Here is a 17,143-nt window from a genome sequence, read left to right as displayed (position 1 = left end):
ATATGAAAATACCATTTTATCTTTTTTTTTTCACCTTTGAATTTGAAATAATAAGTCTATGGATTATGTAATCCAGAATAATTCGGATATATTCTGGATTACATAATCGGAAGTCAATTTCATATTTAGAAACGAATTCCGAATTATGTAATCCAGAAGCTAATCACAAAAGACTTCCGGATTATATAATCCAGAAGCTAATTCTGAATCTAGAAAAAGACTTCTGGATTATGTAATCCGAAATATTGAAAAGGGTATTTTTGGAATACGAAAAATTTATGGGGGTGGCACAAGAAGGTATGGAGATGTATGAAGAAGCAGCCCTATAGAAACACCATTCAACTGTTGAACTGTTGGTTTTGTGAAGATCTTCTTTTGTAACCCCATATTTTCCTTCTGCACCCATAAATAGACAACTCCTATATTGCCCTTAAAAATGACTTTAAATTCTGCTATCTTTAAATATTTGTAAGGGGAAAAAAGAAAATTTTATTATTTAAAGGAATGTAGAAGGAAAATATGGGAGTGCAAATCTGGATTGCACACTCAAGAATTAATTTTTCACATTTAAATTTGTAATCCAAAATTAATTTTTTATCATACAATCCATAAGTTGTTTTGACCTCTAGATTTAATTCAGAATTATTTTTTATTTTTAGATTGTACAATAAAAAAAATTAATTTTAGATGGTACTATTTAAAAGTTTTTTTTTCATTAAAAAAACTTTTAGATTGTATATTTCAAAATATATTCTTCCTCTACTTCATTCATGACGCAACACATTGATGAAGGTGACGACAATGACAAGGGATAAGGGATAGTGGCAGCAAGTGAAGCAGTTTGGTCTTTTAACCACCCGAATGGGTGTACAATGAAACTATAGGTGTGCAAAAAGAATAATCTAGTATTATGTTTTTTTCTAAATTGTTTTCATATGTTTTTACAAAATAGTTAGAAGTAATTTAATTAATCATTTAATTTATATTAAAAAATAATTTCATAATAAAATATTGAAAGGGCGTTTCCTTCTCACTCCATTAATCTCTTGTATTACTTTCCATTCATTTGGGAATAAGTTTTTTTTTTAAGAAAATGTAGTTTTTTACATTCCAAAAAATTCTCGAAAGGTAATCCAGTATTAAAATATAAAGTTTACAAGTAAAGGACTTAAATAGTTAAGCCCGACCAGACAAACAAATAATTATTAATTTATTCTCCTAGAAACCTCGACATCCCAAAGAAATAGTTTTTTTATCATTGATGAAAAAATATATACCATTCAAACAAATGTACTCAATCGATAAGTCGAAAGGTCCCCAGCATATTAAAAATTAAAATAATATAAATATAATAAAGAAGTATTATATCAAAGTCTAATAAATAGTTTCAAAACATTGAAAATATATTTATTAAGTATCCGAAAAGTAAAAATCCAATTAAGTTAAAATCCAACAAGAAACACTATAAATAGGTGATTCCTTTAATAGGTAAATAGAGTGTTTTTATATGATAATTGAACATATTGATTCTGACTCTATCATCGAACCCCCTTGCAGGTACACACTTGCCCGAAAGTGATCATAAACCTAGAAGCCGAGAGTTGACCTAAATCCAATAGCTGAGTGATAGTCCACATCCAATACTCGAGAATAGGCTCAAGCCCGTATAACAGAGTTTAAACTAATTGATCCAGTAACCAAAAGCCCAAGCCATCAGTGAGAAGTCGAGAAATGGAGAGGAGGAGAAAAAAAAAGATAATTGTTTCTAAGGCCCTGTAAAACATTTTGATGTTCACGTGGGGCTGAAGCACGTTAACTAAAGAAGTAAAGAAGGGCAAGTCGAAAAGAAGATCAAGCAAGAGGATAGGAGGACAACCAAAATGCCATGTCAATGGCTATGTTGATAAGGTTACAAGAGGAGTTTGAAACTCTAAAGAAAAACAATGAAGAAGAGTTGAGTATGTTGAGAGCAAAAAATGCATATATGAAGTGGAAGTTGAATGAAGAAACAGTTTTAAATACAATTTCATTTGAAATTGTTCAACTGAGAGCACGTATTCATCACAACACATAATGAAGCAAGTTTTGAAGTGACATGGAGGAGGCAACCGGAAACATCAAGCACATTTTTTGGAACATTTGTGAGAAGACGTCCTTTTTTTGAAGCAATCATAGAGACTCCACTGCCTGAGAACTGGAAAATGAAGGAGATTTAATATGGTGAATGAGGACTGGAGCAAGAAAAGATCCAACTTAGGGAAAGTTGGCACCAAATTGGGAATGACCATTCCAAATAACTGAGAATTTACAAAATGGAGCCTACAGATTAGAGACATTGGATGGAAAAGCAGTTCCTAGAACATGGAATACAAGTCGTTTGAAGTTTTATTTCAGTTGAAGAATTGTATGTAAAGTATCATGAATCAATGTATATAATGTCTCTCGGTCAAGGATGTTTTCTCATTCCAAAAGAGAATCCCTCCTGAGATGGAATTGTTTAGTGAAGAAATCATTTCTAAAAAAATGTGTTATCATTCTCTTACTTCAAGAAAGAACAATAATAACTCTCGGCTAAGGAAGTTTTCACTCCAAGTGAATCCCTCGCGATAATACATCTCATTAAAGTGAATAAGCTATCGGCTAAGGAAGCTTTCATTACAAGTAATCCCTCTCGAGAGAAATTTATGTAATCTAATCCTCCAAAAACTTTCAATCAAGGAAGTTTCCACCATAAACGAATCCCCTCTGAGAGAAATATATTTTTCAAATCTCTTGCCCAAATAGAAAGATAACTCTCAATCAAGAAAAATTTCACAGTAAATAAACTCTTCTTCAAAAAAAACTTATTTTGTTTAAGTTAAACCTCTCGGCTTAAGGGAGAACACAAAACTCTCGGCCAAAATGCCTTAAATACAAGTGAATATGTTTTGAAAGCAATTTATCTTGTTAAGCTAAATGTTCTTAGCCAAAGAAATAATTATACCATGTAAAATATTAATGAAATAAAGATCTTTTCATAAAATGTAAATTCTTAATTAAGTTTCGTTACATGATATGTTTTAATCAAGTTGATTAGTTGAAAATGTCGAAAGGTCGAGAGATCGAAAGGCCATAAGATGATTAGAGAAGTCCAAAAATAGATAAGAACAAGATAATAATGATGAAATTGTTATATTAAATCTAATAAGTTCAAAATGGTTGGCAAAGGCCAAATCAAAGTACACAAAACCAGTAACTAATAATCAGGAAGTACATCAAAAAGAAAAAAGAGAAAATGATCCTAATCATTCAACATACACAACATCATCGGCGTTGGTGGCTTCTTCTTGACCTTCTTCATAAGGTATTTCTTCAATAGAAATAAGGTTGTCATGATGAAAATCTTTTCGGACATCAAAGTTGTCTTCATTCAAAGGAATCTTGTAAAAATATTCGTCCTGTTGGAGAGCTTTAGAGAAACCCAACTTGTGTTGTGTTACTACAAAGCTCTGGGCTTCCTTTAAATTCTTTTCCAACTGATTTATTTTCTCGACATCAACTTGTTTTGAAGCAGATAAATCATTCAAACCTCCTTTCAACTCTTCATTCTTGGCTTGCAAAGAAAGTCTTTCGGCAACCAAGGCAACAATTTTTTCTTTTAAAGACTCTTTCTCGGCATCACAACATGAAATTTGAAATCTCTTTGATCTGAGAAGTCAAAGCAATTAGTATCAAGATAAGATTGAAGACTTTTTCTAGATTCTGCAAGCTCTCTCTTCAAATTTTCATGCTCAGTGGTAGAAATATCATTAATAGTTTCTTCTTTAAGTCTTTTCGAAATTAGCAAACACCGAGTAGAAAGCTCGATAGCTGCATCTGCCAGAGTAGGAACAATTACTACTCATTCAAGTTGATGTTGACAGATTCTGAAAACCGCATTGAAGCACCAAAAAGATCAATGATAGGAGGAGAAATATTCTCAGACTCTATAATCAACCCATTCATAACCTCGTCTCAGACTCCAATTTTCTTCCGCCCTTTCGGCTTGTTTTTCGGCATCAAGATCTAGAGCTTCATTACTTGAAACTAAACCAATGGAAACTTTATTTATGGAAAACGATATAGTAGTTGACGAGGTAGCCGAATGAACACTCCTATTATATCTTCAATCACTATCCCAGCAGCTTCACCAATCGCGCTCGAAAACCCCGAATCTCCATTAGAACCGAAACCAGAGTTTGAGGAAGATATAATACTTTCTCGGAATTTGAAGAAACACTTCATGGCTACAATAAGACAAAGTAGTGGGTCATAGTCATTCAAGATCAACTATTTATAGAAGTCAAAAGCCCTTTTCAAACGAAACGACACAACATTTGGACTGTTGGATTTTGATACATCTTATGGCCAAGGGTTAGAGACGTTTCACATCAAAGGCACAATAACCATCATGCACATGAAACGATGTAATCTTTCGTACATAACACATTTAATATATAAGATACTCTAAAAATAAAAACAGTAATGTCAAACACACTTAAAAATTTTGCAACTCTTATCGGCATCTCGTCTTTTTAACAAAATCCTCATGTCTGGGGGACTAGTGTACTGACTAAATAGAGAGTTCGAAATCCCGTCAACATATTAAAAGTTAAAATAATATAAATGAATAATAGAATAAGGAAGCACGGTATCAAAATCCAATAAATAGGCCCAAAAGATTGAAAATATATTTAGTAACTACAAGGTGTGAAAAGCAAAAGCTCAATCAAGTTAAAGTTCAACAACAAGCACTATAAATAGGTCATATGTTTAACAGGTAAGTAGAGTGTTTTTATATGATAAATGAGCAAACTGATTCTGACTTTATCATCGGAGTCCCTTGCAGGTACACACACCTGCTTGAGAGTGATCATAGACCTAGAAGCTGAAAGTTGACCCAGATCCAATAGATGAGTGATAATCTACATCAAGTATCCGAGAACAGGCTCAAGCTCGCATAACAGTCCAATAATCGAAAGTATAAGCCACCGGTAATGGTTTCTAAGACCATGTAAGAACATTATAGTATTATAATATTAATCGTATATTTGAATAAAAAATTCACAACTTTTAAAAATTTTAAATACATTAAATTTAAATTGTTTTTATTTTAAAATTATTTAATTTTTAAATATTTTTTAAATGAAATAATTTAAATTTATTAAATTTTAATAATTTTGTGTTGATTGAATGTTTGAATTATTACCAAATGTAAAATTAATATGAGATCAAACTAGTAATGTCAATAAAAAAAAACTCAACGGTCAACTACACAAAAAATAATCACTATATGCTTTAGAAAAAATATGATTAACATATATTAAAAAATAATAAATTTATATTAGTTAAGGAAACTCAAACAAATATAAATTAAAAAATGACATTGTTTTACTTTAACTGATAAATATTCCCGTAAGAGTATAAACTAGAAAATAACTCTTATTAATATTTGACAATGCATTATGTAAAAACAATCTTATTGAAATTGATGAAAAAAAATCAACTAAAGATAGTCAGCCAATATTAATAAAAAAAACTCTTATCAATGAAATACTTTTTAAAAAATATTGATTAAAATAATCTTGACGACCAAAAAGATTGTTTGACATTAATCGTGTGATTTCGTTAAAAATAACCCTAACTAATGTCAATTAATGACTAATAATAATCCATCTCCATAAAAATACCCTGCAATTTAAAGAAACTTAGACTTGCATAAATTAAAAGAAATTATATATAGCCAACAACTGCTCTCTAAGTAAGATAGATATGTTCTATGTGTCAAAACGGAAATATAAAAATAAAAACATAGATATAAAAGAGAAAATAATAAAAAGAATTTTAAATTTTTATTTTTTTAGATGAAATTTGAATTTGTTAAATTTCAAGATATCAAGATACTCTAAAAAAATCAGAAAATTTTAATTTCTTTGGAATTTTCTTTTCAAACAACATATTTTATTATAAAACACTTGAACTTCTTTTTAAAAATAATTAGCATTTAAAGAAGTAACATTCAAACACACTAAAAACCCTCTTAGCATTGAATCCTTGTTAGCCATAAAGTTCATACTAACCACTCCATAAAACTCTTGTTGGTTATGGTGTTCACTAAATACACAAGAATATATTCATTCCTTTCACAAAAATGTTGTTTGAGTGAGCTACAAGCAAGCTGTTTGTTACTAAGTCTGACAAACGAATCATGCAAATAGCCAACTTTTTGAAGAAAAGAAGTTCGTAAAAGCAAGCTCCACATTTGAAAGACACCATCACCAGAATGACATCTCAACTAATCTTTCAAGATAATAAAAGAGATTAACTACAACGAAAAAAAAGAAGTTTGAAAGAACTATGCTACTAAAAGAAGAGCTTTCGTGGGGATGTTCTAGATCCAACTGTTGGATAGTTTGAAGACTTGAGAGGAGAGGATGCTGCCTTGCTTTCTTGGCCCTCAGGCACTCTGTCAAGCAACTTTGCTGCCCTTGGATCTGTTAATAGTGTCTTTTGGAAGGACTGCGAGAAGCCAGTTGCAATGATAGTCACATGAATCTCCCCATTGTAGCGATCATCAACAACGGCACCAAATATGATATTGGCAGAAGGGTCAGCTAAACTTGTCACCACCTACAACAATTATGAAGTTTTGAGAGCACCAAACAAATGTCTACAACAATTCATATTATCAAAAACTATGTTGATAGTGAAATGTTCCTTCTGCCAATAAAGTACCTGAGATACTCTGTTTACTTCCTGCAGAGTTATGTCTTTTCCTCCAGTAATATTATACACTACTCCGGTAGCTGCCTGAATAGAAGAGCCGATTAGAGGAGCCAAAGTAGCTTGCTCTGCAGCTTCTTCGGCACGGTTTTTACTGGAGGAAACACCCACACCAAGCATTGCTGTTCCAGAGTCTTTCATCACAGCTTTTACATCAGCAAAATCCACATTTACAAGCCCAGGTATCTGTAAAAAGACACAACAGGAATATCATCCTCATAAGCTGACATCAAAAAGTACTTTGCATTACATAATTGTCCAATTATGACAGTGGGGCAAACACTCCAATGAGTTGGGAGAAAGGAGATGGAAAATTATTCAAGCCTGTAATGTCCCCTCTTACTCTTCTCAATCTACCATTCTAGAATGAACAACTAATGCCTTCCATGGTACAGTGACCGCTTCAAGATAGAATGTCTGATAAAATTGTTAATCAACTCACTGTTATGATGTCTGATATTCCCTGCACTCCTTGCCGTAAAACATCATCTGCTAGACGGAAAGCATCCTGAAGAGGTGTCTGCTCATCAGCCATGTCAAGCAGGCGGTCATTTGGAATCACTATAAGAGTATCCACATTTTTCTGCAGCTTTTCAATGGCTTCCAGTGCCTGAAAGGATAAAATGTGAATTTTAACTTCTCCAAGTATCATCGGAGCAGGACAATACAATAAGATCAATCAATTTTCAAAATACATTATCACAGTTCAGCCATAACTAAGATGGGTATCAATTATAACACTTAATAGGGCAGTTATAATTTACACTTGAAGGAGAATTGCATTGGTACAGCACCTAATCATATTCTCAAATAAGGAAAGAAATGACACCTGCCTGCAATGATCTTTTACGTCCTTCAAAACTGAAGGGATAGGTAACAACACCTACAGTCAAGTAACCTGCCTCTTTTGCTATTCGGGCCACTACTGGGGCAGCACCAGACCCAGTTCCCCCACCCATGCCAGCAGTTACGAACACTAAATCAGATCCTTGAAGAGCACTAGCAATAGCTTCTTTAGATTCCTCAGCAGCTTGTTCCCCCAAAAGTGGATTTCCCCCAGTACCTGCATCTCTATCAAGCAACTCAAATCAAAGGGAACATTGAAATAAGGAAGCCAAACCACACACGCATACAAATCAAATCACACCATAGCAACACACATACAAGTGCCTGACCTAATCCCCGAGTCAGAAGCTCTCCAATTTTGATAGGGTTCTCGGCAGCAGACTTCAACAGTGCTTGAGCATCCGTATTTATTGCATAAAATTCTACATCCTGGTTAAAAAAACAAAAAAAATAAAATTGTAGCAGAATACAGCATTAGCAAAAACATAAACAATACTTTAATAAAACTCTTCACTATCTTGGCCAACATACCATCATGAATAAAAAAATTGTAACTATGACTCAAACGTGCTTTAAAATCCCTCAAGATTCGGGTAAAATTAGTTTGTCTCAATATTTTACAAGCAGCTACCCTCGTATTTCTTAAATTTGATGAATTTCATCCGACCCGGTACAGTCATTTTGACCTCAGCAATACATGGACCAAAAACTGTAGGCTCTAAAACCAGTTTTGCCTAAATCTTGAGAAACCTAAAACACATATTACCCAAAATAACAAGAAACATATTCCATTAAACAAACAACAAAGTTATCGGACAATTTCACATTCTTCATAAATACTAACAAAATGAAAAAAAAATGCATAAACATACACTAAATGGGGTTTTTTAACAAACCCACCGAAGTTATCATGCAACTCACATTGTTCATAATTTCATAAATAAAATAAAAATGACCCATTAAAGGATACCAAATGAGCTTGTTAACAAAAACAAAACAGTAAATACAAATGGGAAACGGAAAACGCACGTGCAATCCGCAACCAATCATGCGGTTAACGGCATTGTTCCCGCCGCCACCGACACCAACAACCTTAATCTTGGCGCTCTCTAGTGCCGAGAAGGAGCAGCACCTCACGGACGCGAGAGGGCGTCGCGGGGATGCGAAGACGCACGTTCTGGGTATAGGGTTGAGGGGAACGCAGTTTCTGAGAGCGAAAGAGGAAGAAGAAGAAGATAATGCGTTGTGGCGAACTGAACTTGGGTTCGTGAGGGGAAGCATGGCCATTGTAACACTTGTGAGGGTTGTTGTTCTAGGGTTGATGGTGAAGAATTGGGGTTTAGGGCTTTAGCAGAAGATGAGAAATAAGTTCAGTTTTCTTCTTTCACGTTCAGAATTTTGGATTGGAAACGATGGAAGGAAGAAAAGCGCAACAGATGGTTATGCAGTGGTGGCAACAACAGTAGTGTGATGTGTGAACTCTCGCATTTAACTTTCTTTTATTTCTCTTTTTTAAAGAAAATTGAAACTCGTATTTCAAAATACTATAATTATTATAAATATTAGAAAAATTCCTTTAAAAAACAAATTTAATAAATGTTTAAGAAAAGTATTATCTTTGTCCTGCATTCCATATTCCAGCAATTTTAATTAGTTTTCTTTATGAAATTCGAACGTCATTTTTTTTCTATTTGGAACCTTGAATTGCAGCTGAGACAACGTTGGAAACCATTTTGTCCTTCACATAGTAACAGATTCTATATGTAGTAACCATTTTTCCTGAGTCATATTTCATTTGCAACTATTTGGATTTTCTTAACCAAAGCAAATATATGACTCTTGCGTTTGCGTCCATTATTTCACAAATATTCATTACAATTGTTCGTGATTTTGTTTCATTAATATCAGTTTTCCAACAAAATTTATGCAGATCCTTTAATATGAATTGTTCTTAACGGTTTTGTTTTGTAATGTGTTGACAACCTAGTCACATAATAATGAATTAATTATCACAATTAATTACTGAATAAATAATCTAAGACGTGTTACTCGTTTTTTCATGAGCCTTTTTTATGCATTTCCCATGACTTCAATATCAAATTTAAATACAGGTTAATTTCTACTCTAGCCTATGGTAATTTATATTCTGCAGCAAGTCACATGAGGCATGCCACCTTATTGCATGCATTTTCACATGCAAAAACAAATACCTATACTGCAACTCTAGTGCTACAAAAACATAAATGCTTCAGGGTTAGGGACAAATGGTAACACCCTTTCGCCAAACAATTCAACCACTGATGACACCAAATTTCCTGCATCAATGTCATCCTTCCAAGCCTGAGCAAGAGTGGCAGACACCTTTCTTTGTTGATCTACAACCTCCCTCCCAGCCACGTTGTCGGTTGAAATTTGACGATTCATCGACATAGTAGGAGCCCCCATCATGGTGGAAAATCCCCCAGTTGAGCCTGGCATGTCAACTGACATGGAGTTCATTGGTATTACACCTCCATGGCCATCTGTAGAAAGTTTCTTCATTGGAGGTTGCTGCTGCATCAGATTGTCGGCACTGGCTTTTCGTTTGCCTTCATTAGGGTAACGATAGAGTATGATCATTATAAGGGCACAGAATTAAAGATTGTATTCTGATTATAGGAAACATGGATGCCAAAATGATCATTCTGATGGAAACAAATTTAGTCATCTGGGGAAGCACATTCAGAAACTCAGGCTTTAAGAATTTAAACATTTAATGTGCATGAACAATCAAATCTTCATTTACTTAAAATCAATATCGAATATCCATGTGTGGTTAAAGATTGATTAATTTACTTTCATACAATCTTCATTGCCCATTTTGGAAGTAGGTTTAAAAATCCTTCGCTTCACTCGGTCAACAGAAGTGCTTTCTACATATGTATAATTATACCCCAGTGCATTTCATAAACTAGCTTGTGTATTCTTAAAAAGAAAATGTTTTCCATTCATTATACTCTGGCATTTTCTTGTCAGTATTTCCTGTTAGGACTAAAGGTTAACTTTGAGAGGGAGAGAGAGACCATACAGCTATCACCATTGGACATGCATACAAACAAATTTATTCATAACCCCATTCAGGGGATTAGGCATGTATTTCTTTTCAAACACAGAAATATAATTGCAGAGGTAGAAAAATAATGTCATACCTGACATCGGAATAATGGCTTTACCACTGCCTCTCGAAGTAACCCGAGTTGGACGACATAACAAATTGCTGAACATTTTGACCTTTTCATGCACACATTGTCCTACTGCACCCTGAAATATTTGACTTCAGTGACCAGCTAAAGAGATGTTCAGTGGAAACAAACCAATTTATGCATAATCAAACCTAGGTATTAAACTTCAATGAAATTAAAAAAAAAATGTGTCAAATCTAAACAATTAAAACATTGCAACTCACCAACAAAGCTCCATAAACCTGCCAAGCCTCATGCCTCTTCATTTCATTTTTTTGTTTCTCAGGTTGCATTTCTGGCTCAAGAAGATGCAAATATGGCTCGAGATTTGGAAGTATAAGCAAGTGAATCTAATCAAAGTGAAGAAATATATGCATTAGCTACACCAATACAAGCAGAGGTTCTAAATCACAGAGCATAAAAGTCACTCATGCACCACATACAAAGAGTTAAAATTGCAATAAAAAATAAAACTTGCATTAACAGAAGCATATATTTAAGAAACATCATATAAAAAACGAATAATAATTCTCCATTATTGTCCACAATAACTAAACAGATGGTAAAAACTATCATGTTTGTATTAGAAAATAATCATATCAGATCTGAAAAGGAAAAGTACAGCTGTCTTCATTAAGTTATTATCCGTAAGGGATCATGAAACATATAAGATGAAACCAATTTAACAACCACAACTCATTTAAAATCTACTAGCTTAAAACACCAAGGTCAGAACATACTAGTCTTGATCCAAGAGCTTCTATCCCTTTAATTGCACCATAGTGTTGAGGCAGAGCTTTTGAAGGGTCCAAGAAAGAATGAAGAAGTGTCTTTGTCACGCGTGGCTGCAGATTGTGATAAATATGCCCAAATCTGAAAATTCCAGAGACTATGAATTTAAAAACTCAAAAAAAAAAAATACAAGCTCGGTATTCTGTAGTTGTTAAAAACAAAATCTTCCTTATCGAACCAGAGTGTGTGAAATATTGACGAAATTTAGGTATGCATATTAAGAAGCCCTTTGCATCATTTATAATTCTACTGAACATGTTACTCAACCATGCAGTTAAACTGTTAAGTGTCAATGTCAGCTATATCTACATAGTATTTTATTTGAAACAGAATGTAAGTTCAAACAGCCTCAACAACCACAATTAACATTTAGTGCGAAACCTTATTGTTCATCAGCAACTGAAGCCTCATCAAGCAGAACTTGACCTTCTCATTGCTCTTTATAATACCATGGAATGTTTGGAATATATAATAGAAGAAATATGCACCAGTTTCCCATGCAAAAGAATCGCAAGGGCTGGGAATTATTAAGTTAAAGTTGAAGTATGGGCAAAATCTTAATATTATTTTCATTATCTTTACTGTTCAATGCTGATTATATAACATATACACAGACTTCAGAATGAATTAATGTTATCCAAAAATTTATGGGCAACAAATCAGACATGATTACAAGAAATGAGGAAAATCTGTCCTAATTACAAATAATGAAGAAATAACTTTAAATAAATCTCCTAGTCAGTCTGTACATAAAAAAATGGAAAAAAATTATAACAATGCACATGCTGCAACAGATAACATCATAATTAAATTATCTCTTCCACCATATATGAACTCTTATTCAATAGAAAGAAAGTCCACACCTGTGGCATATTGAAGCAACAAGATTAGCACTGAAGTTCCTAAGCTCCCAGTGATCGTCAGATAGTCTGTTTCCTATCTTTTTTGCAACAATGCAAGTAATGATAGGCGGCATCAATTGATGTAACTGCAGATTTTAAATATCAGAGATCAAACTCACAATCATCTGAAGTCAACAATATATATATGAGAATTTTATATATTGGTGTCAACAATATATAATCATATGTCAAAATCATTTACATTGGTGTCAAACTTACATAAAGTTCTATGTGTATCTGAGAATTTTGCACAAGGCTCCGCACTAGGCGCATCAAGGCAAATAAAACAGATAAATTATGTAAATTACGTGCCACCTGATATGACAAGAGAAAAAGGATAAGAATGTATGCTCTATTTCACACCCTGAATTAAGAACCTTAACCAAAAACATCACTGACATAGACTTGTCAATACCTCATCAGCCACAAAGCATGTGAAATACGGAACTAAGGGATGGAGTCCTGAGTCCGTTGCCAAGCTAACCAATGCTCTTCTGAACGGAATGGATCCAGACTTATTCAATGTTAGATCAGTTATTTTCTCGTAGTAGAGCTGCATGAAATAAAGATCCTTAAGTGAATAAAAAAACATGGAATTGCATAAAAAAATGACATACCAAATAATGTGTATACCTGAAGCTCCCTTGTTATTAAATGTTTGACAGGTAATTTAACATCAACAGAAAGCCCATCTTCCTTATACTCAGATTTTCTTATTTCAGAGGGAGCTGCAAGTAATACAGGGCAAGCAAATATGTCAATGTCAGGAAAATCAAACTTCTTCATCATGAACCTCATACAGTTTGGTAAAATACAAAATTCAGTGTAGCATTAAGGTTATAATCTTCAATATTACAGCAGGTCCCTTGATAGGCAAAAATTGATCATATTATCATACAGACAATGAGCTTGGTTGAAACTCAGAGCATTAAGGAGTTTAATTCAGTTTTATTGTGCTTAAATCTGGAAAAATACCTTCAACTGGAGCATTTTCAGGAATTGCAGGTTGCACGCCTTCAATAGCCAACCAGTGACTGGTAATTGATGTATCAAGGGGTGCTTTTGGTAAAGGAGCTTCAATAAGCTGCTCAAATCATGAAAAATGTGAGAACATCAAATCAAAAAGTAATTCAACAACTTTATTTATCAGAATGGCAATCTTGGAGTACCTAGAAACCTTACATCTTTGATATCCACATCTTTGTCATCGATGTAGAACAGATCCTTATGTCCAGCAGCTCTTTTGAACCTCGGAGGATCATTAGAGGTGAACCCATATATAGGCTGATACATGACAACAAGCATAAGCAAAAATAAAACAAAAACCAAGTTCAAAGATAAAAATTTCAACAAGCTAGGGGTGATTTAAACTTGGTGATAAGCATTTCAAGGTGAAACACGAATTATATGGAGAAGTGTTTTCCATTTTAAATGTTTCAAAGCAAAATTTTGATTTGAATGGGGCATTCTACTTTGTACAACCACCTCTCTCACAAGACTATGCACAAGAGTCGCACCATTGTCATCCTCTCAACGACAAATAAGTACCTTTTCATAGATACACTAACAAAACCTTTATATACACTAGTCTGAGGAAAAAATGTACAGGGTAGGAAAAACACATGCTACCTCAATAAACCATCAACAAATCCATAAAAGATTCAAAACATAGTAATTGCTAAATTCTAAAAGGCAAAGTAAACACATAAAAAGAAAAGCAAGTCACCTCCAAATTTCTCAATGCAAGTGCAGTATCCACATCCTCTGTACTAAGAAAGGTTCTCATCGAATGGCGCATGCATTTTATCGACTCCTGTTCAATTCAAAACAAACAACAACCCATGCTTCAATTAGCCACACTCAAAGTAGTAGTAATGGTAACAACAACAAAAAGGAACAACAATATCAAAATCCAACAAACCGCTACACCCCTTTTAAAAAAACTCAAACATCCCTACAACCAAATAAGGGAACTTCATTCTTTTCCCTCAAAGATAAAACTTTTCACGTAATTTAGAATGTGGGCTTCCCCGTTAGCATCTGAAACGCACCGGGTCATCGCAACGAAACCCACAAAGGGGGTCTCAAATTACCCGCGAAAAATTCAAAATTGCGCAAGAGGGTGCAAGAACATTGTGAAGCGTACCTGCATGATTTCGCGAATGCGATATTCAAGATCCGGGGCGAGAGCGAGGGCAACATCGGGGGACAAATTGGTGATGCCTATGCTCTGAGCGATGACTTCGATTGTTTCCTTTGGCACGAAACTCATCTTGATTTCAATTGAACATCAATTGGTCTTTCACTGATTCACAAAGGTGGCTTAGGTTAAGGGGAATGGTGATGGTGGTAATGCAAAAACCAGAAGAACAATTTGCAGAAACAGAAGAGTGGTTTGAATTAAAATGGAAAAATTAAAACTATTTTTATTGCCCTAAGACAGACTTGGAAGGTCAAAGAGATAAAGACTTGCAAGGTTTTCTCTCCAAATCATTTGAAACAATGTCTAGATTGGGTTCAAATATCATTCTATTACTTGAATTTCATAACTAGATAATATAAATATTTTACTTCATCACTTGATAAATTTTGACTAAAATATATTTTAAATTTATGAAATGTAGTGGTATTTTCCTTTTTATATTTGTAAAAAATGACTTTTAGTTTTATAAAAATATTTGTTTGGTTTAGTTTTAATAAATATTTTCTATACTTCTTGTAATACTTTTTTATTTTGAATTATTTTCTGTTAAAAAAATATTTAGTAGAGTAAAAACAAATAATTTGCATATCACAAAAGACAAAAACAAAGCAATCAATATTTTATATTTAAAAAAAAACTTTCTAAAATTCACTTAAAATGAATTGTATCAAATATCTAAAATCCTCACAAATTTACTTCAATCTTTCTTCATAAATACTAATCTTACTATGCCAAACACACCATAAAAAGAATTTTAAAAACTTAATTTGATATTTTGTTAAATAATTTTTTTGTCTTTTTAATTAAAACTGTAAAATATCTTTAAAAATCTCAAATTTTTTAAATGTTTTTTTTTATTGTTGGGAATATCACATTACCGTAATACAAATATTTTCAAAATGAGAATATATTTGTCAAAAGTATATTTATAGTGTTAACATGGACATTTACTATTGGGTTTGATTTATCGAATTAATCTTAGTGTTAGACAAATATTTCATACAATGATTGTGTTAAGTATGTTATTCGAGAGGATTTTGATTTAGAAGAGTCAACCATATCATGGGAATACCCAGTTATGTATACGGATAATACACTAGTCATACTTGAAATTTTTTTTTACTTTTTTTTAAAGTCAAATTGTACGTCTTGACAAAGGAGCAAGAAAATTTTATTGGATGATTCTGTTAGTGTTGAGATATATGTTACCTATCAGTATAATAGTATTTAGTGTAAGATTTTTAAAATAATGTAATTTTATTTTCTAAAAAATTATTTTTACATGATAAAATTGAATTCACAATTTTAGAAGATATGAGAATTAACTTCAAATCTTTAGCTGTGTGTGCTATTGAATTTGTAAGAGAATTAACTCTAAATTCTTAACGATTTGTGCTAAATAAACTTTTTGATATTGCTAAAGAAAAGAATTTATATCATAATATGCAAATTAAATCTAATAAATAATAAGCATCCACATAATATTTTTCCTAATCAACTTTATGGTATGCGGTTGTCGCTATTGTGCTGATATGATGGCTGGCTGAGGAGCAATCAACTTTACCTAACATTCTTCTGTGTATCATTGTTTAAGGATCGTATCATCAAACTAATTACTTTAATTAAATGTCATATGATAATAGATTACTATAATATTATTAACTTTTGAAATAGATATTTTAAAAATCAGATTAAAGATTTTTTTTTAATTATAAGCTGTATAAGTTTCTTACATCGACAATACATAAAATTAAATGCTAAAATCAATGAAGGTGATGACTATTTTTGGTGAAAGAAAAGATAACATTGGCATTAAAAGTTTTAGAATATGTTGAAAGCTCACATAGTAAGAATTGGTCAATAACATGGTGAGTTAACTCAACAAACCACACTTCCTGTAACATAGGTCTCCTTTCACATTGTTGCAAGCGATTCATATATATGTAGATGTTTGAACTATCCCAAGTAGATGTCCTGATTCACTTATTCCTTAAAGATTGTCGAGCTTCAAAGATGTTCCAACTACCCGAAATAACTTATTCATTAAGGATTGTAAAGCTTTGAAGATGCTACATAAAACTACAATTTTTCAAATCCTCAAAGCTATATTTTGAACTTGATTTTGAAAAAATCATATTGGAGGTTGAAGGCATGAGTCAAAGGTATTAGAGTTCTTAGTTTGATTAAGCGAGAGGAGAAAAGAGTTTTGACAAGGAGGGAGAGGGTTTCTTTATTGGTTAACTTTTAATTTTGAATAATCGTGATGATAAAAAACTGTTAATATATTAATTATTAGGAAAACTAACTAATGTTAGTGGTGATTTTTAATTGTCATTTGATGAATATTAGTTGGATTAAAATAATTAGATAGGAACCAA

General features: G+C 32.8%; 2 protein-coding genes across 2 annotated transcripts; both read right to left on the bottom strand.

Annotated features, from left to right (window-relative positions):
• Positions 1-6,128: 6,128 nt before the first annotated feature.
• Positions 6,129-9,178, bottom strand: FTSZ1-1 (homolog of bacterial cytokinesis Z-ring protein FTSZ 1-1). Its single transcript, XM_068638887.2, has 6 exons — positions 8,677-9,178; positions 7,977-8,076; positions 7,635-7,864; positions 7,244-7,411; positions 6,754-6,987; positions 6,129-6,648 (listed from the first exon to the last, which is right to left on the bottom strand). Exons 1-6 carry the CDS (start codon positions 8,932-8,934, stop codon positions 6,382-6,384), a joined length of 1,257 nt encoding a protein of 418 aa, XP_068494988.1. The 5' UTR covers positions 8,935-9,178; the 3' UTR covers positions 6,129-6,381.
• Positions 9,179-9,634: 456 nt separating this feature from the next.
• On the bottom strand, positions 9,635-15,175 carry LOC137831275 (transcription initiation factor TFIID subunit 6). Its single transcript, XM_068638886.1, has 12 exons — positions 14,709-15,175; positions 14,289-14,375; positions 13,745-13,846; positions 13,538-13,646; positions 13,196-13,290; positions 12,978-13,115; positions 12,782-12,877; positions 12,524-12,648; positions 11,609-11,741; positions 11,093-11,218; positions 10,836-10,947; positions 9,635-10,235 (listed from the first exon to the last, which is right to left on the bottom strand). Exons 1-12 carry the CDS (start codon positions 14,832-14,834, stop codon positions 9,877-9,879), a joined length of 1,608 nt encoding a protein of 535 aa, XP_068494987.1. The 5' UTR covers positions 14,835-15,175; the 3' UTR covers positions 9,635-9,876.
• Positions 15,176-17,143: the final 1,968 nt, after the last annotated feature.

This window comes from Phaseolus vulgaris, chromosome 6 (assembly GCF_051622355.1).
Source record: "Phaseolus vulgaris cultivar YP4 chromosome 6, ASM5162235v1, whole genome shotgun sequence".
In the NCBI taxonomy this organism is placed as follows: Eukaryota; Viridiplantae; Streptophyta; class Magnoliopsida; order Fabales; family Fabaceae; genus Phaseolus; species Phaseolus vulgaris.
Note: the sequence above shows the minus strand (reverse complement) of the source record. Positions and strands in the feature narration are given on the sequence as shown.

What these genes read in the sequence shown, in the direction of transcription:
- FTSZ1-1 (XM_068638887.2), bottom strand. Translation starts at nt 8,934, where the DNA reads ATGGCCATGCTTCCCCTCACGAACCCAAGTTCAGTTCGCCACAACGCA. An exon ending in GACGTAAAAGATCATTGCAG is followed by an intron (nt 7,412 to 7,634) that starts GCAGGTGTCATT and finishes TTATCCTTTCAG; the next exon opens with GCACTGGAAGCCATTGAAAA. An exon ending in AAGTAAACAGAGTATCTCAG is followed by an intron (nt 6,649 to 6,753) that starts GTACTTTATTGG and finishes TAATTGTTGTAG; the next exon opens with GTGGTGACAAGTTTAGCTGA.
- LOC137831275 (XM_068638886.1), bottom strand. Translation starts at nt 14,834, where the DNA reads ATGAGTTTCGTGCCAAAGGAAACAATCGAAGTCATCGCTCAGAGCATA. An exon ending in TAATAACAAGGGAGCTTCAG is followed by an intron (nt 13,116 to 13,195) that starts GTATACACATTA and finishes TATTTCATGCAG; the next exon opens with CTCTACTACGAGAAAATAAC. An exon ending in AAGCTCTTGGATCAAGACTA is followed by an intron (nt 11,219 to 11,608) that starts GTATGTTCTGAC and finishes CACTTTGATTAG; the next exon opens with ATTCACTTGCTTATACTTCC.